At 36.9% G+C, this 27,991-nt stretch overlaps 2 protein-coding genes across 8 annotated transcripts; one reads left to right on the top strand and one right to left on the bottom strand.

Annotated features, from left to right (window-relative positions):
- Window positions 1-1,739: 1,739 nt before the first annotated feature.
- stk38a (serine/threonine kinase 38a) lies at window positions 1,740-18,493 on the bottom strand. Of its 5 annotated transcripts, none has more exons than XM_057356492.1 (14): window positions 18,161-18,493; window positions 8,029-8,165; window positions 7,306-7,357; window positions 6,995-7,117; window positions 6,775-6,858; window positions 6,571-6,694; window positions 4,751-4,905; window positions 4,502-4,604; window positions 4,216-4,277; window positions 3,809-3,926; window positions 3,597-3,720; window positions 3,357-3,452; window positions 2,924-3,018; window positions 1,740-2,810 (listed from the first exon to the last, which is right to left on the bottom strand). In XM_057356492.1, the coding sequence occupies exons 2-14, from the start codon at window positions 8,157-8,159 to the stop codon at window positions 2,674-2,676; spliced, it is 1,404 nt and encodes a 467-aa protein (XP_057212475.1). In that variant the 5' UTR covers window positions 8,160-8,165; window positions 18,161-18,493; the 3' UTR covers window positions 1,740-2,673. The 5 variants fall into 5 exon arrangements, with proteins under 5 accessions (XP_057212475.1, XP_057212472.1, XP_057212473.1 ...); XM_057356489.1 differs by lacking the exon at window positions 18,161-18,493 and adding an exon at window positions 14,801-14,995; XM_057356490.1 differs by lacking the exon at window positions 18,161-18,493 and adding an exon at window positions 9,972-10,080.
- Window positions 13,089-26,729, top strand: slc38a5a (solute carrier family 38 member 5a). 3 transcript variants are annotated; one of them, XM_057356488.1, is made up of 16 exons: window positions 16,806-16,966; window positions 18,938-19,062; window positions 20,211-20,295; window positions 20,588-20,703; window positions 21,712-21,785; window positions 22,008-22,100; window positions 22,571-22,652; window positions 22,741-22,823; window positions 23,100-23,158; window positions 23,263-23,388; window positions 23,467-23,546; window positions 23,659-23,759; window positions 23,851-23,966; window positions 24,070-24,214; window positions 24,316-24,419; window positions 24,497-26,729. In XM_057356488.1, the coding sequence occupies exons 2-16, from the start codon at window positions 18,995-18,997 to the stop codon at window positions 24,596-24,598; spliced, it is 1,434 nt and encodes a 477-aa protein (XP_057212471.1). In that variant the 5' UTR covers window positions 16,806-16,966; window positions 18,938-18,994; the 3' UTR covers window positions 24,599-26,729. The 3 variants fall into 3 exon arrangements, with proteins under 3 accessions (XP_057212470.1, XP_057212469.1, XP_057212471.1); XM_057356487.1 differs by lacking the exon at window positions 16,806-16,966 and adding an exon at window positions 13,089-13,304 and having other exon boundaries at window positions 23,263-23,546; XM_057356486.1 differs by having other exon boundaries at window positions 16,804-16,966; window positions 23,263-23,546.
- Window positions 26,730-27,991: the final 1,262 nt, after the last annotated feature.

The raw sequence follows: 27,991 nt of genomic DNA, 5'->3' as shown, positions 1-27,991 counted from the left end.
ATGCAAGAGAAAAATCTACAGAACCACCTATATTTAAATAGGCTGTATGTGCGACGTTATTAACAGACCACACCCTCTTTATGACACGCTGGTTTTACTATCATATTCAACATGTGAGATATAACAAGAAACACAAAGCAGACCGGCCTATGATCTGCTTCTTGTAGACTGTGTATAATTCTTTGTGTAATTTCGTCTCACTGAAGGTATACCATTCAGAAGCAAAACCCATGAAAACCATTCAGTGATGCCAGAATAAAGAGAACAAACAAACAAAAAAAACACAAAATAAAATACAATTCATTAAAATACAAAAAATGCATTCATAGATCTGACTTTTCAGCATGGTTATAAAAACATGCAGTACAATTCAACCCTCAGACAGCTCAAATGAATAATCTCCAGCCATGACTAATATACATTAAAAAAAAACACATATCCAGTCTTCTGTAGATCACTTATTGCTCCAAAGACTTTTCAATTCACCATTCATACATTATTTTATGCTACTTTTTAAAACATAACGGTATACAGTAATCTGTGTCTTGAGACATAATTAAATATACATCTAGCAGTATATTGTGTTTTAATGGTGTAGGATTACTCAGCATCTACCAACAAACAATTCCACATACATCATCATTGTCATGCTGTGCAGCATATAATACACAGATAAACAGGTGTCACGTCATTCAATCAAGCATTTAGGCAAATTCATTCCACATTTGTGACCTTGGACAACAAAACCAGTCTTATGGGTCAATTTTTCGAAATTGAGATTTTTACATAATCTGAAAGCTGAATAAATAAACTTTCTATAGATATGAGTTGCTGGAATAGGACAATATCTGGCTGAGATACAACAGTTTAAAACTCTGGAATCTGAGAGCGCAAAAAAATCAAAATATTGAGAAAATTGCCTTTGAAGTTGTTAATCAGGGGCACTGTGGCAGACCATCCACTCACAAAAATAAATTTTTTATATATTTAAGGTAGGAAATTTACTAAATATCTTCATGGAACATGATCTTTACTTAATATCCTAATGATTTTTGGCATAAAAGAAAAATCGATAATTTTGACCCACACAATACATTTTTGTCTTTTACTAAAAATGTTCCCGTGCTACTTAAGACTGGTTTTGTGATCCAGGGTCACATTTTAGCATTCATGGGCAGCAAAGACAAATCAAGGGAATTTGAGCATTCTAGAAAACTAGAAGCCATTCTCTTCAAATACATTCAGTTTGGTCACAGAGAAAAGACATTATGAATCTTGGCTACAGAAATATTTACTGTCTGAAAGATGTTTGAATATTCTAAGAATCAATCTTCGATTTTTACAAACATGCTGTAGATATGCTTAGCCAAAGTCAAAGCAACATGCCAATACCAGCAGCCACCCAGGCAACGTATTGCAGCGACAAGGATGCATTGAATGATTATAGTCATTGTGGAATGATTGCAAAATTAATTGTTTTTCAAGTAGCGCTTTAAGATTAAGCCAACTGCCAACACCAAAAAGCTAAACACAAAAGCATCTTCAATCAAACAACATGGAAGTATGAGCGTCAGACACGAAGCTCGCCTAGTTTGTGCCTCTTTGGTAACAAAGTTTTGCATGAAACATTTCAGCCCTTATTAAAATGGAAGACTAAGCTGTACTTAAACACTCAAACCCCTGAACAGTGTTATTATCCTTAACATGCTAAAAAAAAGATGTTGATTGTTCCCCAAACATAAGTAAAGAGTGCCTTTATTAAGAAAAATAACAGCATTAGCACCAAGCAACATCTGAATGAACAATTGATCTGTCCGTGGCCGTAACTACCCATTGCATATTAAACAAACGCTGGTTCGTCGAGATTGCTTGGTCTTGAACATCAGCTGGTGAAGTTTCCTGGTACATAGAAGAATTTGGTACGATTGGCAACCGTGACTGTATTTATGATGTTGTTCTAAGAAGGATCCAAATGTAAGGCAACATCTTTGCAGCTCTGATGATCGACTACGAAGCCACTTGTTAGTAGGACCTTTGACGTGGAGCATAACATGGAAAGGAATGTCCACAAAACAGAGGAAAACAAGTGTTTTTAAATATAAAGATTTTAAAACATCGCCTGAGCAAGACTCAATCCTCTTCACCTTGATTAAAACCAAGGACGACGTTTCCAATCTTTATGATTCATACAGCAGATGTGGATAAGACAGAAGGCTGGGATAGGACAATTTTGCCACAAACGCTAGTCCTTTGAAATGGCAAATCCACGATCCACCAATTACTAATGCAAATTCTAATGCAATTGATTCTTGTTGCAGGACTAGTCCATTTTTAGACCATAAAGGAGGTCTAACCAGCTTTATAAGTCTGTGTACTCGAAAAAATACCGTCGTTCGAAGTTTAAAAAATCTTGCAACCTTAAAGATGACTGGCCAAAATCTCCTTAAGAAGGGGGCAAGCCCAGGGAAGAAGTGGCCATATTCAACAGAGGTGTTAGAGGAAAAAAGCCCTTTAGGTGAGACTCATCCAACTGCAGATAGAAAAGAGGTTGAGTCGAATGAGTCGTGATCTAAACAGGAAACAGATGTAGGATCCTTCAGATGCCAGAAGCGATGAAGAATGTCACTTTGAGATCACTGCAAGTGTGCAGATTGTTATCGAGTCTCTTAGCGTCTATCTCTTCCCAGTTTTCATGTATGATGGGATGCCACCTCGTGCAGTTAGCCCTTCAAAGCGCTTGTAGGTGTAGTTGATGAAGACCCAGTCTTTACTCTTTAGATCAGCCTCGGTGTGGTTGGATACAACAGTAGCTTTTGAAAGAGACAGAAAGAGAAAGGTAACATTATTACATTAGTTTGAAACACAACAGCCTATAGAAAGGGTCAATGAATTTCAGGTTAGCATCAGTTGACTAAAAATGTACCTGAAGGTTGGAGAATGTCTGACTCGGGGAACTCGTCAAAGTTGGAGGTGTCGTCAATGCTTTTGATCTCTATTGGAATGGCAGCTGGCCTCTCTCTGTAAAAACATAAGCCGTTTAGAATAGCAAACCACCATGCTACTCTTACTATTGTTGCAGCATATAGTATGTAAATAGGGCACATTATGCACTTTTCTGTATGCATAAAACACAGGGTGGCTTACTAAATTTGATAAAATTAGTTTAGTATAACCCGCAATGCAACATGCTCAGACGAACTGCTCATTTACAGTGTGATGTGTTTGCAACATTCATTGTGGAATAATGCAGACTGTTTACTTAAGAATAATTATTTATCAAACCACAATTCTATAAATTAGGATTTCCATATCAAATAAAGCCCTCTGCCCAATTTCAATACGGGCAGTTGTTCTACCTTATATGATCATAATCCACCCCCTCAAAGAACGGGTTAGTCTTGATCTCTTCCACTCCAGAGGCTCCAATTCTGTACTCACTCTCACAACAGAACCTGAAAAACACAAACATGATAAAAAGAAATGAGATGAACTATGGCAGAGTAAAAGGTAAATAACTCAATATAAGTAATGTAAAAGATATGAACAAAGCCCCATCTTTTCTCCCTGTGCAGAAAAAGTAAGAATGTGAGATGAACCTGAGAATGAGATCTTTGGCTTTCTCTGAAATCGGGACCTCGGGTGGAAAGGTCAAAGTCTCTCGCCAGTTCATCACTTTTCTGTAGGTTTCTTGAGGCGTCTCTGAGCAAAATGGAGGGTAACCTGAAAAAGTAATATAAGCACAGACAACTTAAGCATATTTTGAAGTATTTCATTTTTTATTCCAAACTAAATCTACTGAAATTCTCACCGATCAGCATTTCATACATAATGACCCCAAGACTCCACCAATCACAAAGCTTGTTATACCCATTTTGCATAAACACTTCTGGAGCGATGTAGTCAGGGGTTCCAACAGTGGAGAAAGCCTGAAAATGTATTACAGGCAGACCTATATTAAAATTATTGACCCAAAATATGATACAATTTATTTTGCATAATCATTTATACGGTATGCACTAGGACTGCTTGACAAAAATCATAATTCCAATTCTTTTGGCCAATATTGAGATTCCTGGATTTCTGCATTAATAACTCATAAAATGTTGGATTTTCATCCAAATCACAATTATAGACACACTAAATTCTAACTCAACTATTAACATACAACAGCTGCAACACATGTAGGATAGTATTGGGTGAAGAGGAAACACTTACCAACTGTCTCCTGTTTCGCTTCCATGTCTCTGCTTTCCTCTTCGAGTTCATGTTTTGGAAAGCTGCAGTGATACACATATAACTTGAGAACAGAAAAAGCCATGCAGTATATACTGTATACGCCTATATGCAAAATAACTTTACTAACAGCCAGGCATTCTAATATATACAATAAGCACATGTTTAAAAACATAAGAATCACTGTGTGTGTTATACTTAGCAGATGATAAACTGATACGCTTAAGATCTTTATAATAATGTGAGAACCAGAGATTTGTCTGCTTACTGAAGTCGCTGGGAAGGCTGTGATTGAGGTTTCTATAGAACTCAGTGCGATGGGCTTTCTTTAGACCAGTGCATAAACCAAAATCGGACAACTTCATGTGGCCCTGGATGAAGTAAACACACATGTGGATTGGAAACACTGATGACCCCTTATGCTACCCTGTCTTATTCTTGTGGTGCTAAATAAATAAAAAACAATCTAGTGCTGTCTATAGTGTTTTAAATATTAACACTAGTCTTGTGTTCTTACCCTTGAGTCCAGCAGCAGGTTGTCTGGTTTGATGTCTCTGTGGATGAAGCCCAGCTGGTGAATGGAGTCAATAGCCAACACCGTCTCAGCAATATAGAACTGTGTGGCCTCCTCCGTTAAAGTGTCTTTCTTCATCAACAGCGTCATCATATCACCTAGGCTCAGAAAAGCCATCTTGTGAAGGAGAGGCTTTAGAGCTCCGCTTAGCTCAAGTAGTAAAGATCATGGGTTTGATTGTCAGGAGTTTCTTTAGCTTGAATCTTGAGAAAGAAAATCCCCACTCATGCAAAATACCAGAATAAGTATCAGAATGGCCATGCCATTAGGGATGTGGCGGACATTAAATTTTCCCACCGGTTGATAGTAAAAACACAGGCAGTACCGGTGACACCGGGGTTGGGGGGTTTGCTGTGGGGTGGTCGAAGATGCCGTGTGCACGACGCATTTTATTTTCGGTTTTGAATTAGCGTCAATTCGGGAACGGCAATTGCTTGAATTAATGGTGGGTTCAATATCTTTCTTAATAAAAACACACAAAAACTACAAAAAAGTACAATGACATTTGCTTATAATAACCACTGCACACACTATGCAAAAAATAAGAAACTAATATAAAAAACCTTAACATCAAATAGGTGCCTTTAACAAAACAAATAATCACAAAACACATCAAGGAAAAAATAAATAAGAAACGAAAATAAAAAACCTTTACGTTAAATAAGTTAAGCCTATATGTGACGAGGGAGGCGTGACGAGAGCCGTGGGAGGAGGAAGCGAGGCCGGGACGCGATTGATAATGAGTGTCAGCTGGGCGTCACACCGGCCTCGTATCTCTCACAGAGGAGATCGGAAGCATAAAAGGACGAACGGCAGGAGAATACGGCGAGAGAGGACCTGGCCCGGACATTTAAGTTTTGTTTATGTTCGTGTGGCCGGCAGTCGTCCGTGAGGGGCTGCCGGCCTGTTTTGCTGCTGGTTTATTGTTTATTTATTTTGATTAAAAATGTTTGAATGTTCGCCGGTTCTCGCCTCCTTCCTTCCGTTTTATTGAGCTTTATTACACTATATTAACAAAACGAGTAATCACGGCACACACTGTGCAAAAAATAAATAAATAAGAAACTAATAAGAAAGGGAATTCGAAACGAAAAACGTTTATGTTAAATAAATAAATAAATAAATAAGAAACGAATTAGAAAGGAATAGCCGAAATGAAAAACTTTTATGTAAAATAAATAAATAAGAAACGAATAAGAAAGGGAATACGAAACGCAAAACGTTTATGTTAGATAAACAAATAAATAAGAAATGATTAATAAAGGAATAGCCGAAACAAAAAACGTTTATGTTAAATAAATGGCAAAGCACCAGCTTTTTAAAATTAGAACAAAAGAAAATTCTAAAGTAACCGGCTCTTGATGACAGTGCTTACATATTCTACTATATGTTCTTTGACAGAAAAGCCTCCGCCATCATCTTGTCAGTCAGCTCACTTCACTCTCCTCACATGATGAATAAAATCTGACTCCTGCTTTGCTGCGACACTTGTTCAGCTTACGCTGAATGCAGCAGCCACGTTCAGACATGCAATTGTAGTTTGGTCTTTAACTAAACTAAGTGATTTATTACTATAAAAAATTAAAATGACGGTGGGGGTCGGTGCTGTTGTGGACAAGTGATGTAATCGGTTGGCGTGCATCACCAACTATCGCAACAAGCCTACTTGACATTGCTTTTCTTAAGGGTACTGTGTTCATATGCTTAAGTTGAAAGACGCAGTGAAGTTTCCCTGAAATGTTAAGACTCAAACTAGCGCTCACCTCCTGGTAGAAACTCCATGATGAGGTAGAGGTTCATTTTATCCTGAAAGCTGTAGAACATCTTGACCACCCACTGACTATCTGCTTCTACAAGAATGTCCCTTTCTGCTCGAATATGACCAACCTAGAACATAAATACAGACAGACCTGAGTGCACATAACCAAGAACCCTAACATTATACAAGGCTTTATTAATGATCTCACCTGTTCTTTCTCAAGCATGTCAGCCTTACGCAAGATCTTCATGGCATAAACGTGGCCCGTGTCCTTCTTCTGAACTAGGCGCACCTACACGAGGACAGCATATTTTTACACACCTTCTCGTGAAGATGAATGCATTTGTTTTTAACGTTAGCAGACACGGACTAAAAGCCACAAAACTTCATTTTTGATTTCATGGTGTCTGATGGCAAGAACCTCTTACCTCTCCAAAAGCTCCACGGCCAATCACTTTGAGTGACTCAAAGTCCTCCAATCCAAGCCGAGTTCGTTTCAGACGAAGAAACTCAGTCTCTTTTCTAGCATGCTCAGATCGGCGTATACACTTCTGCAGCACCCAAAACAAAAAAACGAAATCAACCAAATCACAGAAGTTAAAGTGTTTTAGCTCTAACTATATCGATTAAGATGCTTGACACATGGGAGATGTAAAAGTGGTCATTACTAGAGGCTGCCAATAAGAATCTATATGAAGACAATTGTAAATGCAAAAGCAGGTATGTTTGAGCAGCTCACCTCTTCATCAGCTAGTCCCTCGTGATCCATGACCTTCTCCAATTTCTGCTGCCTATAACAGACACAGGAGACCTTTAACACATGTTCTGAAACACTAGCAACATTGTTTGCTATGAGGTTGAGTTGCTTCATCAGTCCTATGAAAGGTGTGGTCGCATAGTTTGATGCGATTTCAACAGGGGACAGAACAGACAGTTTTGTATAAAATGGCCACTGGAATGTGGGAGATACTTATAGACAAATGACATGTAGTGGTCCCTCCATACCTAGCCAAGCCTAAAGCATGTAAGGAATTACATTAAACAGTCCAAACGCTCACTAGTCAGACCTGCTAAACTTGTTTGTTAGCAAATGTTTTATAGTAGAGAAACCACTGTAGCTGGCGTTTCTCACATCCTACATAGCTTATCTCTCAAATTAAACCAGTATTTGAGATAAAATGAACTACAAGTGAAAATTTTACCCAAAAGTAGTTCAGCTAAACAAAATAAACACTTGACTTCTTTTTGCAGCCTTTTACACACAATGCTTATAAAATGTATAATATAAATCACAATGAGATCTTATCATAATGTTTTATGTCAGACTGTACAATACACATTTTGGTCAGCTTAGGCAATAAATTAGCCACAAAACAAGAAGGTGTTTGTAATGTTCAAGTGGAATAGACACAACAGATCTAAAATATTACAGGATGCTAAATGTAATGTGTGACTCTCATACCTCATTTCTCTTTCCTCATGCTGTGATATCAGGTTGCTGTAGAAATTCTCTAAGGTCACTTTGGCCATAGTGACCCTCTCCTTAGTGTGGTTACTCATTGAGGAACAGGTCATCTGACTTGTCATCGCCATGGTTAACTAGTCGGGAAAAGATGGATTAAAAACACAAGTGTTTCTAACTACAAACAAGGTGCAAAATGGGTCATTCTCACAAATCCATTGAAGCATCATGGCTGTAATGGTTTCCAATATAAAACACAATTATATTTCAATATAAAACACACAAAAAAATGAATAAAGATAATCGTGTTCTCTACTTAAAACAAAGAATAGTTTTAATTATTTTGTATTTTATTGCATTTTCTGCTGAAAATCTCATTCCGTAACAGTGTCATTACTGTAACATGTCCGGTTATGAGTGATTGATATGCTGTCATTTAAACAGGTTAAAATATAAAATATAAGGTTTAAAGGTTATATAATATATCCTTAAATGACAAAAAAAGAAAAAAAGGAAAACACTGACAAAATATTGATGTATAATAAAAACAGTGGAAAGAAATTGTGGGAAAAAGTGTCCATGACTGATGTTCTCATCCTTCGTAACATTTTAAAATGACTGTTTACACAGACAGATATCTTTCTACATTAAACTTGATTTTGTTAGAACATGAAGTAACACATCTACCAATACCCTCCAAATGGCTACCAGGTTATTATCAGATTTTTATATTTCTCTAGTAAAGGTTTAATATTCTCTTGTCATACATGACAATATTGATTGATCATTACCATAACCTTTAGTTTGCCACATTTAAAAAAGCTTACTTTTTTTAAATAAAAAAATGTTATTATTTGCTTCACACTGCATTCACACCACAAATAAAGGTAAAATCACTTTGGAAATCAGAGCTTCGATCAGGGCTAAACTGAAATGCCTAGACAAATAGCAGCTTGTGTTTTATGTATGATATGGACAAAGAAGCCTTGGTTCACGTCACAATAAACATTTCTTTCTTTCCATTACTAGCTTTACAGGATATTCACTGAAAGGCTGCATTTAACATCAATTACCCTGTAGTTGATTTAAACAGAACTCCACAGTCCTGAAAGCTCCACTGGCCAAAAATTCCACACCAGAAAAGTCTGACTGGCTCTTTTTTGCTCTGTAGACCAAACAAGCATTAAGAACTGGCTTAAAACGTGTGTTTATTTTACTCTGCTTGGAAATTCTAGCAAATGCCATACTTGTCATCTGACTAAACGTCTACAGATGATGAGACTCATGTCTGGTGGATTGTTGACACAAACTTCAACAGAGCAAAAACTATTACTATAATAAACTGAAGATTAATGAATAACAGCTAATAATACTGAAAAGCCAATTCCTTAAGAGGCATCTAAATAATGTACAGACTGTGTTTAATATGAAAAACAATACAAAGTTAGTTTAGTTCAGTGACAGTGAAAAGCTATCTTTTCTGACAGACAAATAGACAGACTGAAGGAAGCAATCCGTTAGAAAAGTAAACAGACAAACAGTCAGCCCGACAGACTGAAAAGCAAACAGACTGACAGAATACCATAAACATACTTCTGTAAACGCAAACCCACAATGCGTGGGTATACAGTTGCATTTACGCCATTTGAAAACAAAGATATTCAAAAAAAACATAGTACTGCTAGCCCCAACTAAAGAAAAATATAAAAACCGGAAAGTACGTGTTTAAAGACTGTCAGCCTGCTAGTTAGCTGAAACAGCTAAACGCCTGGATATAATCATCTTCTCTAACGTCAATAGAAAAGTGTAAAATCACAAGAATTCAGTTAAATTTCTCACCAAAGCTTAAGCGACTTTAACAAACAATAAGTAATACCCGAAAACCAACCCATAACCAGTCCATATACAAAGTGTCAGTTAGAAAAAAATACTTCTTTACCTACCTTCCACTCGACCTCAAACTGACTTGAGCTAGCGGTGGACGACGATCATTATTTCATTCTTCCGGGTTTGTGCTCTAGTGGGAAACGAACAAAACAAAAGTCCCCTAACGACGGCCATTTTTCAACCGTACCATACCTGATCTGATTACTGTAATACGCCGATTAAAATAAAAAGTATTATTATTAAACCCTCTGTGAAAATTTAAAGCTGCATTTATTTAAAAAAAAAAAACTATTATACAAGCGTAACGGAGTTATTTCAGTTACGTATTTTATTATTTGTAGAAAACAAATTCACTTTCTGTAGTACCGTCCTCGCACCACTAGAGGGCTGCAGCCCTCATGTTAGAAATCATATTCCACAATCGACGCCACTTCACTGAGTTTCAGAACTGCACAGCAGTGTTGACATTTTTTTGTGAGACTCCTGCATTAATGTGCGGAAGATATGACTAACTGAAAAGATGGAGACACGTGAGATGTAAGGGTGCCATGTTTTCCTTTCTTATGGTTGTAAATTGGCCTATGAAAGCAATTCCCAATTTGCTACTAGATAACAGCAGAAAGAGCTGGCATAACTCGTGCATTGACAGTTGTGATCAGTTTATGAGCTACCCCAATCCTTCCACAAATGGAAATATTCACAGTAAAACTTTATCAAAAGGTCATATTTTATATTTGTATGAAGTAAAACATGAAGTCATAGGCTATGTCATATTTTATTTCATCCTAGTTGTAAAACCTATAGTCCTTGTATATTCCCACACTTACCCTAATAGAAACTTTCTGCATTTTTACAGTGTTGAAAAAGCTTCATTTACTATATCTTTTATAGTATTTTACAAATGAGGACATCCCTGAAGTGAGGTATGGCTCAGATTTGTCAGGTTTTGCTCACTTTTGGTCAAATATAGTTCACACCCACGCACACACATACATGCGCACTTTGGGTTTCCATGTTTTCCATGCATTTTTACATTCAAATTAATATAATTTAGTGTGATTTATAAGCAGTTTTTCTCATTGAGACCGCAAAATGTACTAGTAAAAAATTACTAGTATTATTATCCTCGTGGGGACATTTGTAGGGTTGTAGCGAGCGCACACACACACAGGTTTGTTTCAATTTGTTGGTGAGGACATCTCATAGACTTCCATAGTTTTCTTGCCAAGCTTATAAGGTCTTTCATCTTTCATACTTGTACCCTTAAACCTATCACAAGCTTGGTGACCTTATCAGACCTCACCAGCTAAATGTCCTCACAAATTGCTTTTCCACATGTTTTACTATATGTTTTCAGAGTATATTACAGATGGCCCTCATTGTTATACAGTAGCAGAGGTGGACGAAGTACACAACTTCCTTACTTGAGTGAAAGTACAGATACTACTGGTCAAATATTACTCCACTACAAGTAAAAGTTGTAAAGACAGATTCTTACTTAAGTAAAAGTACAGAAGTACGTGCTTTTAAAAGTACTCAAGTATTAAAAGTAAATTTCCTTTATGTCAGTTGTGCATTGTTTAATTGTCGTATACCTTATGCCTCTGAACCAACCTACTGAATACATTGAGTAGCTCACAGTATCAGTTGTATTAAAGGAGTAGTTCGCTTCAAAATTTGCCCCCATTGACTTTCCATAGTCATTTTTATTCCTACTATGGAAAGTCAATGGGGGCAAATTTTGCAGTGAGCTACTCCTTTAAGAGCTTTATATGTTTAGCACATATATGTTTAGTTTAGATATAATCCTGTAAGATCATTTAGCCTAATTATCCTCATTAGCCCCCTAGGCCTATATGTATTTATGAATACATACAATACAGTGTTCTTTTATGTTGTATATTCCCTTTACCAGTTTTAGCAGCAATTTACCAGGAAGTAGTAAGGTTCTTGTAAATAGTAAAGTGTAGAAGCCATGTGTTTGTTGGATTTATTACCATTTGTATTTCCATAATTTAACTACAAACATAAACTATAGCTAGTATAATGAAACTATGGTATGTTTAGTTGCTGTGGTTTTACTAAAGATTATTAATTGGAGTATGGTTCCTATATATAGAAAATGGTAAATTTGTGGATACTGTGGTTTTACTGCAAATACCATCCCTGCTGAAAAAAACAATGATTTTTTTAAACTAGAATGGGATTTTTAAATTAAATTCCTCTTTGTAGTGTGTTTTGGGTTTTATTCCAATGGGATTTACTATCCCACCAATAGAATCCATCACATACAAGTAGACAACAAGTATCCATAGTACAATTCCCATTATAACCATTAAATCCATTACATTTTATGTTGTATTTTGCGCAGGGTTCTATTGTTTTTATTTCAACAGGAATACTTCAACTATAGTTACTTCAGTAAAAACATCATTCATTTTCCAAATCGCTTTAAATGATATAGCAGCAGATCAGAAGTTAACACGCACGTGTAGCTCAAGGTGTATGTGATTAGCCGTTAAGCCGATCATTTTCATGACAATGTTTCTATGATCTTTGACTGATCGTAACCCACAGATGATTACACCACACTTTAACATGTGCCTTTTTCCTCTTTTATTGTTCTATTTGCCTTTTTAGAGCGCTATCAATGGTGTAGCAGCGCCTACGTTTACATTAGTTTAGCGGGGAAGATCCCAGAGTTGCCAGATTTGCGTTATAAAATCTGCTAAATGGCCATTCAAAGCATGCCGGAAAACGGCGAGCATAGAAAAACTGAAATACTTGGCAACAGTAAAAGGTCCTGGCAGATCGCAAGCCAGATAAATTGCGCACACAGGAAACCCCGCTGCATAGAAACCATTTTCTACTTTTGGACCTTTTTATAAATGTAGTGGAGTAAAAAGTATGATATTTGTCTTTCAAATGTAGTGAAGTTAAAGTACAAGTACTCATAAAAAATAATACTCAAGTAAAGTACAGATACTCAAAAAGTGTACTTAAGTACAGTACTCAGGTAAATTTACTTCGTTACTGTCCACCTCTGTACAGTAGTCAAATCTATATGCAGCTACACATAGCTTGAATACAGACATTTTAAGTGACAGTTAATGGGCGGGACAAACTGGAAGACCCGCTCTTTTTTAGACGTGATGGGAGTGGGTAACAAACTTACACACAGACCATTCACAGCCACGTTTTTGCCACTCTCTCTTTCACGCTCTCTCTTTCTCTCCATCAATCTTTCTGTAATATATATTATATTATTTCACTCAAACCGTTAGTCGGGAAAACAAGTAGCCTATATCATCTTTGTCTGTGTATATTCTGGAGGACCTGTGAGAAGTTCCATTACTGCTGAAAAGATTCTTTACTAAAGTGCCAGAAAGGTAAGACAATAACTCTCAAATATTCTCTCTCAACCACCACATCATTAACAGATGGCATCGGGTAGTTTTTAAGATGGCTGGTTAATTATTCATCTGTTTCTTGACTCATCTGTAGCGCCATTCATTATAACTCTCAACAGAAGGAAGTGTGAAGGAAACCATGTGGCACATGGCAGCTATAGACAAAATCATTATAAATGTAGCTCAACCACACTTTTTGTCTTTGGTTTACACACATCTTTACAATGTTTCTGTGTTTAATCATAGTAAAGGTGTATTGTATTATGTATTATACAGCATATTATGTTTTTGAATAACACCTATTTAAAAATAAAAGTGATCTTTGGTAAATATGATTATTGAATTTGGATATCTTAAAATGAGATTTTTCTCCCTTTTACACACACACACACACACACTACAGATTCACAGGATTAACATGTGATGTGGACAGAATGTAGGGTGATTTAGGGTTAAAGTAATGAATGTAATGAGGTTGGATACTATATAATCCACATGGACATGAACATTTTTATTTTAATGTACATGGCATACCAACACTGAACATTGAATTATTTACTTTTCACTATTCAGGTCACAACATCGACTTTATATTATAATATTTTAGTTCCACATTATCATAAGGGTATCAACATAGTGCTGCTTTGTGACTGGTTATCTGAATGTTTGGCAGAAACATTTCCTGGACACTGTTCGTGTAAGATACGTGTACACAATGTATTTCTGTGGCAAATCTGCCACTGAACAGATCTCTTTATCTAATAGATTGGTAACGCAGGAGCACGCTCTTACGTCCTGTGGTTATAGTACTTTGACAATAACTGAATTTCTTGGAATGTGTGGTAGTCATTCTTGGGTAAGTTTAAAGTGTCAAAAGTTAACCTTTTCTGCTCATATTAAAAAAATAGACCATTACACATTATATAAAGTGTTTTGACTCTCATGTAAAGCTTTGTGTACGTCTTTTTAACCCACAAGGCACCGCCACAACGGATGTATTGTCAAAAGCAGAATTATGACACTACAGTTTAGCTCCTTGTGTGACTTGGGCACATGAAATCTTAAGTCTTATCAGCTAGTTCCTGTTTTGCATTACAACATCCTGTTTGAGTAGTATAGATGTATAATGTGTAATGTTACGCATGGAAACAAACAGTTTTTGATTATTTGTTGTAACTGCTAGTGTTAAATGCTAGTGTTTTTTGTTTATTAAGTATTTGTTATTTTCATTATTAGCTTGCTAGCTGCTCCTTTTACTGCATTACACTCATAAAAATAAGCGATGCCATAGAAGAACCATCTTTGATTCCACAAAGAACCATTCATTCAAAATTAGCACTGAAATTATAATCCCACCCTGTATGCAATTCGCTGTCCAAAGCCACGCCTCCTCCAAACACATGAATGTATTTCGTAAATCCACGTAACGAATTACAAACTAAATCCATTAAATTCTTCTGGAAGCATTTACATACCTGTCCAAAAGAAAGAGAGCAATCATGGTATCGTCTTTCAGACTCTTTCCCTGCCGGAGCTGTCTCCATCGTGTAATAGCTGAACTAATGTTAATTCGAGTTTTTCCTCTTTTATGATCCAGACTTTTTTCGTCACTGCTTTTTCAAAAACTGACTTTCGTTTTGTAGATTTACTTGTTGTCGGTTCCACAGGAAAGTTTGATTGTTGCTGATTGTCCGCCATTCTCCCTACATTGACACAGCGGAGGTGAGCGTGCTGATGCCCTGATGATGACGTATGATGTCTGCGTGAACAGGGTGCGCAGTGGTATGCAAAATACGTTGGCTGAAATGTACAGATGACCAGTCACAGCGTTCGGCCAGAATGTTTTGATTGGGCGAACGTTTTTTGTTTCTACTCCTTTCACAGGCGAAATATAATTATAAAAATATTATTTGACCACTATACTTCTTGATTGCTATCAGGATGTAAAGAGATTTCCAACCAACATGACAAAAAATGTTTCTGGACAGGATCACCCACCCTGCCTTTAAGTTGCTATACATTTACATTTAGTCATTTAGCAGACGCTTTTATCCAAAGCGACTTACAGAGAGTTCAGGGAGCAATAAGCGATATGTCATTCAGGAGCAATAATACAATAGGTGCTAATACCAAGTTATAGTTTCAACAAAAGCTAGACCACTACCTGTTGAGAGGAAGAGAGAGGGTTAGTTTTTTTTCCCTCATTATTCTGTCAAGTATTCACAGAAGAGATGGGTTTTAAGTAGTTTTTTGAATGTTGTGAGAGATGTGGTTGACCGGACCGAGTTAGGAATAATGTTCCACCAGGAAGGAGTTGTGAAGGAGAATGAGCAGGAAAGCGATTTTCTGCCCTTATGAGAAGGCAATTCAAGACGCCACTTGTTTGCTGAACTCAGGGTTCTTGATGGGGTGTAGGAGGGTGTGTAAAGATGAATATTTAAAGCCAATATCAAAGTTTGTTCAATAAAAACTAGGGAAGCACCTATCATTTTTTAAAAGCAGAGTGAAGTACTGATATTTTTTTCCTGGTACTCGCCGTTACCGATGCCTGTACCTTTTTACAACACAGTCATCATCACAGTTATCACAGTTTACATGGTTCCTCAGTCAGTCAAATATTTTGCCTTAGACTGTCATAATATATTCCCTAATTTTATAAATGAATAGACAGAATGTCGAAACTCGTTTAGTCATTTTGTGTGAATATTGCAGGATTTGCTTTAGCAACACACAGAAAAAAATGTTAAAATCTAATATTATTTCATAAACCTTTAGGTTATCAACACATTGTATTTAATGTTTCATGTATAATGCCGTTTTCTACAGAAATATAAAAATGGCTTTGTCATATATGCATCTTCTTATCATCCATGGCAAGTGTACAATGTTTGTGTCACAGACATCATCATTATTTTTTATTATTTTCTCTGGATTTTTTATGATTTATTAATCTATTTTCTACGGTAAATACAGTCAAAACACAGACAGCTGTAAAAAGCTTTCTGTTTGTTGGTTCACATCCAGATCTTGCACAGCAGGTGCATCCAGGCAGCCCTAAAAAAACTTGAGCTTCTAATCACATTACTTACCAGAACACACACACGCACGCACACACACGCACGCTCACACACGCACGCACGCACACACGCACACACACACACACACACACACACACATAATCCTCTAATGCCTTCTAAAATACACCTCTTGCCCAATTAAACACTCCTGTTTTTTAAACAATAAACATTTGAACCCAAACACTGGCGATGTTTCAATGCCCTTGTGTTAATTCTTCACCTGAATGCTAGTTTTGAAGAATATTTGAACTGTATTGCCGTCTGTATGTAGATGCATTATTTTGAACCTGAAAAAGGAAGTGTGATAAAAAAACGGTGGCATAAGGCCAGACTGTTCCTAAACAAAGACGAATACGCATACATGCACACTCATCCAGCTTTGGTGTGACTTAGAGGCCCCTCCCCCATCTCTGAACTCAGGTAAGTAATGACGTACAACTCAAACAGACGGACAGCTTCACTACGGCAACACAGAAACAAATCTTAAATGAATGGACTTGCTAATTTTAGAACATTTGATACTATAATAGAGATTTTTGCCACATTTCTCTTCTTCACACAGTGGTGAGTAGTCACTTAACTTAATAACTTCATGTGTGTGTGTGCGCGTGTGTGCGTGTGTGTGTGTGTGTGTGTGTGTGTGTGTGTGTGTGTGTGTTTGAACAAGGGTGTGTTGGGAGATAGATTCTGTTTCAATAAAGCTGAAGTCTTGCATCAGAAAAAGCCATGTGGCCAAAACTGAATTTGTCTATAGAGCTTCTTCTCACAGACTTGACTAATTAACACGATTTATTTCACTTCACACCAGTCATTGCGTTTGGTGTTTTTGCATTTATCTCTATAACATACACATTGTACATTTTAACCAAGCAGCTACAGACTTTCAATGATGGAAAGCTGTTAAACCCTATTGAAAAATCCATCTGTTCATCTCACGTTCTCTCTTTTTTATACAATCTCATGATACATTGTGCAGAAAAAAATCTTCCTGTAAGTGGCAGTGTGTAAACCAGCAATGCTTGATCATGGGTTCATTTCCAAGAGACCACTTAAAATGTAAGTGCCGTTGTGGTGGTACAAGAATTACGGCTGCGGTTTTAAATGAGATGTTTTATATTCCCTTGTGGAATGCTTAATCACAAATAGTGACTAGCCCAGACCCATTTTGGCAGAAAACTATTTTGAAAATCCAGCACTAAAATGTAAACAAAGCAGTGAATGAATAGACATTTTGCCTATTAAGGTAATATGAAAGTATCAGGAAAAGCACTTGGTATTTTAAATGATTTGACAGTATCCTTTCATTCTGCATGTGCTGCCAAGCAGATTAGACTGAGTCTCTGTAAGCGTTTCCTAACCTAATAGCTCGAAATAGCATTGGCAATTTTCCACAATTTGTTCCTTATTGAGTGCATGTAGCGCAAGCTCACGAAAGGTTGCATCAGACGGTTTTGTGTTATTTTCCTATGCAATAGGATACACCTGTCTGTCTCAATTCTTGGTATTGATTCATACTGTAAACACAACATATGCTGGTTTGTGCTCTGTGATGTGACCCTCATTATTTCAAACCACACAGAGAGAAGAGATAAAGAAGCAAATGTTCTTAGACAGTTTATGTTTAAAATGTAATGAAATGAAAGGTCCAGTGTGTAATTATTTAGGGGATCCATTAACAGAAATGCAATATAATCTACATAACTATGTGTTCAGAGGTGTATAAAGACCTTACATAATGAAGCGTTATGTTTTTATTACCTTAGAATGAGCTGATTCTGCATGGAATTCGGCATGTTGTGTCAGCTGTCATAGTGCTTTGAAAGGGAGGGGTGGAGTGAGCCGTTGGTTGCAATTTGCAGCCTCGCCACTAGATTTCACTGACTGGTCCTTTAATATTTAATATAATTAAATAAAACATTTGTGAAGTATTTCATAGTATTCTTAGGCTGACAGTGGGAGTCCTTTAACCTTTCGACTCTCAAACTAGATACCAAAATCTATTTGGACCGCCCACGTCTTCAAATTAGAGTGCATTTTTGCATTGTTTTCATAGTAAATAAACCTTCACGAACCTTACGATAACAAACACAGAGCTGCAAAGTACTGCCTGTTTCGTGTTGAAACACACCGATCTGTTTCATATCAAGACAAATTTTTTCTATTAGGTGTCTTGATAGTATACAGTAATGAGGCTCTGAGGAATGTTTGGTAACATGTAGCTGATGTCAATGCTTCTTTCCATTCACTTTCTCTGTCTTAATCTTTCATGTGTTTTTTTTAAGAAGGTGTATGTTCCTGTTACTCACCAAGTGATGTTATCTCACTTATGTACTGTAAAACAAGCTGTTAAACACGTTTGAGCACCTAAAATACATTAGATGCTCAAAGAACAATTTCTCTTCTAAAATCATCCCATTTCACTTTCTTCATTTTCACAAGCACTGATGTTTTGTGGAAATGTTTTGTTGTGATTTCAGTTTAAAAGATTTTATTTTAAAATGCTAACTAATCCGAGAACTGTTGTCTATGTTTCAGTTTGAGGAGTTGAGCTTGAATACAGTCTGTAGAGGATTGTGTCTTCTATAGACCATCATGGAACTACAGAAAATGGCAAACGGTCACCATGATCTCAGTCCTGACAAAATCACACTGGAGAATGGGTGAGTTTCCACAACAGCATGTGTAAAGAGATCAAAAACTTCTGGGTAAAACCACTACTAATGAAATATTTCACAGTACCTGTGTTTTTTGAAGGGGCATCAGTGGCAATCCTGGCTCACCTGGTCTATTGGCATAAGTCTATTAAAATATATAAAATAAGTAAATAAATAATAACAACAACAGCAATAATAGTAGTTCTTAGAAAAAAGAAAAAAATAGGTTAGTGATAGTCTATTAGTTCATGTCAGTTTTCTATTTTAACTGTAATGGAAAGTGAGTTCAGTTGTTTTGAATGCCAGTGATCAGCATGACCATGCATTTTTGTGGCTTTCTTGCTTACAAAAGAGAAGCATTAACATTCTGATAATAACTAACTGGTTTTGTGTTTCAAAAAATGCTTGGAGCAACCTGAGGGTGTGCAGATGACAACAAACCTTTTAGTTAAAATGATCCGAATGTATCTTGTTTGGAGTTATCACATTTGCATGGCTGATTTCTGCCACCGTGCTTTATACTTTTTGTTACCTACAATAATAATTTAAAAACAAAATCAAATCTTTCATTGTTTTCTTATTATGACTTTATTCTGCAGATCACAAAAGAAGATATTTTAATGAATGTCAGTAACCAAACAACTTCGGCCCCCATTGACTTCCACTGTCTGGGCACACATAACCACTGACACATTTCTCAAAATATCATCTTTTGTGTTTCACAGAAGAAAGAGTCACATACAGGCTGCAGGTTTTAAATGATATGAGGGTTAATTAATGATGAGCTCATTTATTTTCCTTTTAAATATCATATACTTCTGAAACAAAAATACCTTTTTGGAAGTTGCATTCAACATCTTGGTACAAAAATAAGTTTGTATAAGAACATTGTATAAGCACATGAAAAGCATAAGTTCTTAATGGAATTTGTTAATGCATCACCTAAAAACAGTCAGAGAAATTGAGCAGAAGGGTTCCCCCCTGCAAAAGCATCACAGCATTCAGTATCTGTGTCATTTCCTGCAGTTTCCTCTAAGCAGTTTCCTTTGTGGGACAGATAACATCAAAACTGTTGAAAAAGTTCCACCTCCAATTGCAAAGAACTCAACAACAGATATTAATAATCAATGGTTTATTTTGCTTATATTATATAGATTTGATGGCCTTGAAAACATAACAGAAGTCGATACATTCCTTCCCAATAAGAGCAATGGGAAGATAGAGACAAAGTTTACAGACGTAAGTATGATGTTAACATTTTAGAATTAATGCCACATAAACGCAAGTCTTTTATGTGTAGGCTGGGCGAAACTGATTAGAAACACAACACACCCAAATTACAGAGAAGTATATGTAACAGTGCTAATAACTTCTGACTCCACCTTAATCTTGTACATGAAGTTACATGTAAATGTTAACAGCTATCATTTAAGCAGTAGACTGTAATGTTCACATATCTGACATTCCCATAATTTCAATGTTTGCTTTGTGTTTTATAAAAGCATAACTAGTGTCATTCTGCTTTTTCTAGTTTGAGGGGAAAACTTCATTTGGAATGTCTATTTTCAACCTCAGTAATGCCATAATGGGCAGTGGGATTCTGGGACTGGCTTATGCCATGGCCAACACTGGCATTATCCTTTTTATGTAAGTGAAACTACATTTATCAATGCAAATGAGTGTGTGAGAGTAGCCTATTTGATAAACCAGTCGATCAAGGTAAGATAGGAAATGATTTATAAAAGTTTCATAACCAAAATCATTCATGGTATTTAATTTACACCATAAACATAGATGCACAAACTTGTAAATCCAGTTTGTAATGAAGAAGTATCTATTTCTTTCTGGTCAAATTTGTTTCAAATATAAACAGAACCATGTTTCCCTTTGGGGTCAATGAATGGCTCTGGTATTTAGTTCTGCAATGCCAGAAAGAGCTTCTTTGTGTTTGCACAGTCATGAAATGTTTGTCAGCATCACATAAACCTGAGTCGACTCCACCTATATACAAATACAAGTCAAAATTTGCATGTTTCTTGTGCTGAGGTATCATGTAACTTTAAGAGACGGTCAGGAACAGTCATGTGAAAGCCTCCTTTAACTATTTAGAAATCAGTGTTGACAAGACAAGTGCTTTATAAAAACAACAGCCATTTAACAGAACAAGAGACCTTACAAATCTATTTTGCTACAAGAAGACACATCAAACTTAAAACACAGTTTAACACAATAGGCTACTGTAATCGATCTTTGTAAATGTTAAGGGTGGTCACAGGACAAGACCGCCGCACACAGCTCATGATCTGACTGAAATCATGTCGGTGCATGTTTAGATTTAATTTGTGCTTGAACATTTAAATTTAGAATGTTAACTTATAATCCATTTTGTATATGTTGGGAGCTTAGATGATGTCTCCATGATGTGAGACAATACGCTCAGGCACTGTGTGGGTTACAGTAAAGCTACTTTATCACATCGTCTGTCTGTCTCAACAAGGCCTTTTTAAGCATCTTGTTGTACGATTATCAGACACTAGGTGGCAGTGTTTCTACTTACAAACGTTTGTTTGCAATGAGCAACTGGCCTATGGCAAATCGCATTTTTTCGTTACTGTGTCGCTATTAATTGACGTTAATCTTCTGACTTTCTTTCAGAATACTGTTGATAAGTATCGCTCTTCTTTCTGCGTACTCTATACACCTTCTTCTGAGGAGCGCAGGAGTGGTTGGTGGGTGTTTGGTATTCGACTTCATGCTGGGATGCGCTGACCGATGGGTGTGTATGACACCAAAGTACCGCGAGAGCAGACTGTTTCAGTGCTTGCGGTACTTTGATGTCATAGGCCCATCGGTCTACGCAGCGCCGTATGATCACAGTTTTTTCTTCTACGACCTGACACTTCGTCCCAGTAAACTGTGCAGGTTTTTAATATTCTTTTTTGTTTGTTTAGGAATTCGTGCATACGAACAACTTGGGAACCGAGCATTTGGTCCACCTGGGAAAGTCGTAGCCGCGTGTATCATAACATTGCACAACATTGGAGGTAATGTAAAACAACATCACGGCTAATGTCATTTGCAACACTTTAGTATAATAATATAATTTCATCCTCTTGCACACATATAGTGAGGTGCTAAAAATATTCATCCTCAAAAAAAGAATCTATTGAAATGAAAAAAAAGAGAGAAATACAGCATAATATTTAAAAAATAATATTACATTTGTATTTTAATCGTTTAAAATAGTAATTACAAATAGGTTTGTGTTTGAGCATATGTTGCTGCAACATTTAGGGTTTGTTACACATAATAAAAGGTGTAATAAAATTGCTTGAAGTTGTAAAAACAGTTTGAAGGTTTAATACAATAACTGTCTCTGCACAGATATTGTATTGTTTGCACTCTCCATAGAGTTTAATCAGATTAACATTTCACAACAGGTTGTAAATGTATACAATCTAAGTACATAATACAGATGTAATGCAATACTTCTGTTCTTCGTTTGACCCAACAGCAATGTCCAGTTATCTCTTCATTGTGAAGACTGAGTTACCCAATATTATTCTGGGTCTTATGAAGTTGCCAGATGACTCGCAGTGAGTTTGATTTAATAATAGTTGCTGTCCTTGTTCGTTTTTCATATTTTCAGTCTTGTGGACATGACATTTGTGTGTTTTTTGGCAGTGAGTGGTTTGTTAATGGAAAATACCTCATCATTATCGTTAGCATCTTTATCATTTTTCCACTGGCATTACTGAAACGACTCGGTACGTTCTCATCCTTTTATTCATTTATGTGTTTATTCATTCATATGTTATTTTGTCTTTGTAGTTTCATATATCCTGATCATTTCAACACCTGCATTGTGGAGCTCGGTGTCAACCATGCTTCCAGAGCATCTTATTTAAGCTATTTATTTTGTCAGGCCCATTTTTTGGAAAGGTGTTACTTGTGCAGCTACTGTATTTACGCTAAAGCAAAACAATTGATCAACATAAAACTATATTAGCTATAATGGAATAATTTTTATATATCACTCATAGGGTATTTAGGTTACACCAGTGGCTTCTCCCTCACCTGTATGGTGTTCTTCCTCACATCTGTGAGTCCATCCATCCATCTATTTACATAACTGAAATGCCAGGACAGTCTTGGTGATCATGCCCATCACTAACAGAAGTGTCTCATTGCATTGTGTCTTATTAGGTCATCTACAAAAAGTTCGTCACAGAGTGTAATGGAGAATACAGCTATAACAGCACTCTGCTCAACCATACCGTACACTACACCTCTGATACATGTGAAGCCAAACTCGGCACTCTCAACTCAAAGGTGAGGCATCTTACGTCAGCTACAAATGTGCTTGACTTTAACCGCTGGGATTTCATTGATTTTCTGGTTTTGTTGCAGACTGCTTTTACCATTCCTATTATAGCGTTTGCTTTTGTGTGTCACCCGGAAGTGCTGCCCATCTACACAGAACTCAAACAGTAAGTATTTTACATGCTCCATAATCCATAATGAATATATTCAAACATACTCCACATATTGATTTGATTCCTAATTGATTTATTTCCAAATCTGTTTGGTCTCTTACATCAGGCCAAACAAGAAACGCATGCAGAAAGTTGCTAATATCTCCATTACAGCCATGTTTGTTATGTACCTGCTGACTGCCATCTTTGGATACCTCACCTTCTATGGTAAGGTGAATTTCAGTAAAACCTTTCATTTTATTTACATCATCCATGTTAATACCATACCATTTATATGCATGTTTGTGTGTGTTTGCAGAAAACGTGGAGTCAGAACTTTTGGAGATGTACGACAAAGCAGACACCCTGATGCTCTGTGTTCGGCTGGCTGTTCTGGTGGCAGTAACACTGACCGTTCCTGTCGTCCTGTTTCCGGTACACACACGTGACACACTCAGTCACAATCACAAACTTTACATGCGTACAAGTTTCCTTATACATGTAAGACTGTAAAACTGTTTTTTGTGTACCTCCTCAGATACGCCGTGCTGTCCTTCAGCTTCTGTTCCCTGATAAGCCCTTTCACTGGGTGCTTCACATCTCCATCACCGTGTGTCTGCTTTTTGCTGTCAACCTGCTCGTCATCTTCGTGGAGAACATTCGCGACATTTTCGGCTTCATTGGTAAGTCTGTTCTGATGATGCGTTGGCGATGATTTTATGTGCAATATTAACATACTTCAAAAGCAGAAATTAGAGGAATAATGTTTGTCGTTGGGTTTCAGGTGCCACGTCGGCTCCCAGCCTCATATTCATTCTGCCGGGAGTATTCTACCTTCGCATCGTCCCTGAAGAACAGGAGCCTTTGAAATCACGGCCAAAGATTCAGGTGAGAATCTGCAACTTGCGTTTTATTCAAGGTCAATGTTACAAGCACTCTTCTTCATTTTGTGTCTTGTTTTCCAGGCCATTTTGTTTGTGGCGATGGGTTTTATCTTCATGATAATGAGCATCACCTTCATCATAGTGGAGTGGGTGACTGGACAGAAGGGCATGAGTGGTCACTGACAGAACCGGGTGACACAATAGCATATGAAGGCCAAATTCTAATACAGAATATACACCTGTAACCTCTTCATAATTTCAGCAAACATGAACAATATTTGTCCAGGCTGTGGCACAGCAGGAGTATATGCCCACAACACATAAGAGCTGTGTTGCTCCTCAAGGGATTAAGGATCTAGATCCGTTTCTCTGTCTCTCTCCCAAAACATTCATAGGACAAAAAGATGCAAAGGAAGTCTATATGCAAAGTACAAAATAAAGCCAATTGAGGGATATTTTAGGGTTTGATCACACTGCCGCAACAAGCACCAGCTTGTTTATTTGTGTGTTAATCCTGTTGTCATGTGATGAGGCTTGCATACAATAGCCTTTTGCATATGATGCAGGTTTACGTCTGGCGAGTGTCATGATCCCGTCCCATACTATAGCCGACCTCAATGAACATCTCTTACTTCTTTGCTGCGATTCTTAATAAAAACCACATGTGTAGAATAAAGGAATTTAAACTGTTAAAAATGACAGTTGAAGTAACCGTTACACAGAATGAAGTAGTTTTGAGACTTTCCAAAACTGCACAACACTGAAGAACAGGCATGAAACTATGATGAGAATTCTATATTGAATTTGCAAAAAATCGTTTGTCTACCTCCCAGTAAATTTTAAGTGACAGCATCATTTTTCACATTGCATGGGAATAAATCATTATTTTATTTATATGGGAAAGTTGTACAGTTTTATGATGAATTTCTGTTTCGAGGACAGAATATTTAAATGTAAAAAACAAACCTATTGTAGATGTTTGTATTAATACATGTTACACTTGTCAAAAATTAAATGTACAGAGTCTTATGGTAGACACCAGCAGTGTTGAACACAACTCTTGTTATGTATTGTGGCACTGCCAAATGACAACATTTCTGTAACTTCTGTTTCATTATTCAAACATAATCTTGCTATTATTGAGAGGTGGAGGAATATAACATACCAGTTCTCTAGTATTTAAAAAAAACAAAACCTTGGTTATTGGTTTTTATGTGCCATTTTGTTAGTTGTATATTTGGAAACATCTTTTTATTTGTCCAAATATAAAAAAAAATTGATGTATCGGTGGTTTACATGATGTAATTTTTTATTTTATTTTAATGGCTAAAAATGCTATTCAAGAACAGAACACGTCATATGAAGGTCACTACAAAATTGCATGGCATTTATATAAGTGTTTATGAGCATTACGGCCCAGCGCGAGACTTACACCTTCTCCCCCGGATTTTCAAGGAACCGCGGCGCTTTCGAGGCGCTGTCTCGGGGCGAACCCATTCCAGGGCGCCCTGCTCTTCACTTAGAAGAGAGAACTCTTCCCGGCGCCCCTGCCGGTTTCGTTTGCGTTACCGCACTGGACGCCTCGCGGCGCCCGTCTCCGCCACGCCCCGAACCCGACTCCCTTTCGATGGGAGGTCATCGCCCCGCACTTCCGAACGGCGTTCGCCCTTAGGACCGACTGACCCATGTTCAACTGCTGTTCACATGGAACCCTTCTCCACTTCGGCCTTCAAAGCTCTCGTTTGATAAAATAAACAGTCTTGTCTCTCCACATCAGTATCTGCTAGTTTTTATGTGGCAGGACTCGAAAATGGTTCCTACATTGAAATGTTGAGGCATGTGCTTGTTTTGTATAGCAATTCATACAGTAATGTTGTACAACTTTGTCATTATGAGGCGATTTCCCGGACAAGGATGGAGACTAGTCCTAGACTAAAATAAATGTTTGAATAAATGCTGTCTAAATCTAAAGCAACTTGCACTGACATATCTTTATTAAAGCTTCTGCTAAATGTAAATGTAAATATTTAGTTTGACGTCATAGATCTGTTGCGTGTTAGCCTTTATATTCTGGAAACCGCCCTAAATGTATGTATTATACAATTTATAACTGTTCCCATTGGACCTGAGAATGCTGAGGAGAAAATGAAGTATAATTACTATGGAGGCAAAAACTTATGGGAAATTTCACATTTCTCCACGATAAAGTGCCTGGGGTTGAAAGAAAAAAATGGATTCCATCTGGATTAATCTTCGGATATATATTTTCTTTTAGACAACACACTGTTCTCTGTATTTTACCTAATAAAGGCTGACTATTATTGAATGTTTAAATATGTTTGAGCTCATTCTGCATTATGTAAACACCATAAAAAACGACTATGCTTATACAACTTCTGAAGTCCATACTATACAAACTAACAACCTGCATCCATTAATTTAACAATTATAATGTCCTTGAAACAAGACGTGAACTTGTTCAGCAAGGTTTACAATTGACATTTAAGCAAAGATTAGTTTCAAGTGACAAAAGTTTGTAATGTCGTGGCGAAAAGTCGGTCAGCCAAGTTGAAAGAATTCACGAAGACCAGAGAGCCAGGTTTCCAGAGGTTTCAATCTTTATTTGCTCGAGCAAGCAAAGTGAGACACACAGAGTTCATCTGTAGATGCCCAACGAATACATGTCTGACTCCATCTTTTATACATTGTTCTCAAGTTGTTATCACAGTTCAAACCAATCAGGTTTTACCTGACCTCATCTTCTACCAACCAGTTTTTACATGACATCACTTATTTTTATTAGTCCATCCCCTTATGCCTCGTTACAGTTACATTTCATCCTGCACTTGCTACAGTTATATTTCCGGCCTACCATATTAAGATCTCCGGCCTACCATATTAAGATCTCCGGCCTACCATATTAAGATTTAATTGTAGGGAGCGCTCTCAATAACACATACGTATATCATGTGCAATAACACATACGTATATCATGTGCAATAACACATACGTATATAAAGTGCTTATTATCTTGACACCTTTCCGGGGGCTTTCGGACGATACATGATTTAACCTTGGTTTTATTAAAAATGAACTCATGGTTTAGTGTGATAATGATAAACAACCCAGCGTTCTTAACCAAACCTCTCTACAAAAGTGTGTGTGGTGTACGTGCAGTTCCTGTCTTAGTGTGAGAAGATATTTGGTGTGTACGCAGGTGTTCAAGTGTTCAAACTCATACATGAGGCCCATAGCCCTTGTTAAGATCAGAGAAGTATATGAACTCTATAACTTCCTTTAAATGTATTCTTTAAGTAAGAAAGCTATTTTATATAAGAAAACTCAGTAATATATTTAGAATATAAGAAAAGTCAATAATATGTCTAGAAAAACCACCACAGTAAACACTCCTTGTTTTTTCCCAAATAACTTGACTTAAACCATTTCTTATTACGTAACAAAGCAGACTCTTAAGACACAGTAGGATCCATGGGCTTGGTGGTTTAATAGACAAAACCAAAGGCAAAGGCAACTCACAAAAGTGGAAACAAAAATAAAGTAAGGTTAGTTAATCTA

This window comes from Triplophysa rosa, linkage group LG17 (genome assembly GCF_024868665.1).
Source record: "Triplophysa rosa linkage group LG17, Trosa_1v2, whole genome shotgun sequence".
Lineage (NCBI taxonomy): Eukaryota > Metazoa > Chordata > Actinopteri > Cypriniformes > Nemacheilidae > Triplophysa > Triplophysa rosa.
This window is presented reverse-complemented; position numbering and strand designations above follow the sequence as displayed.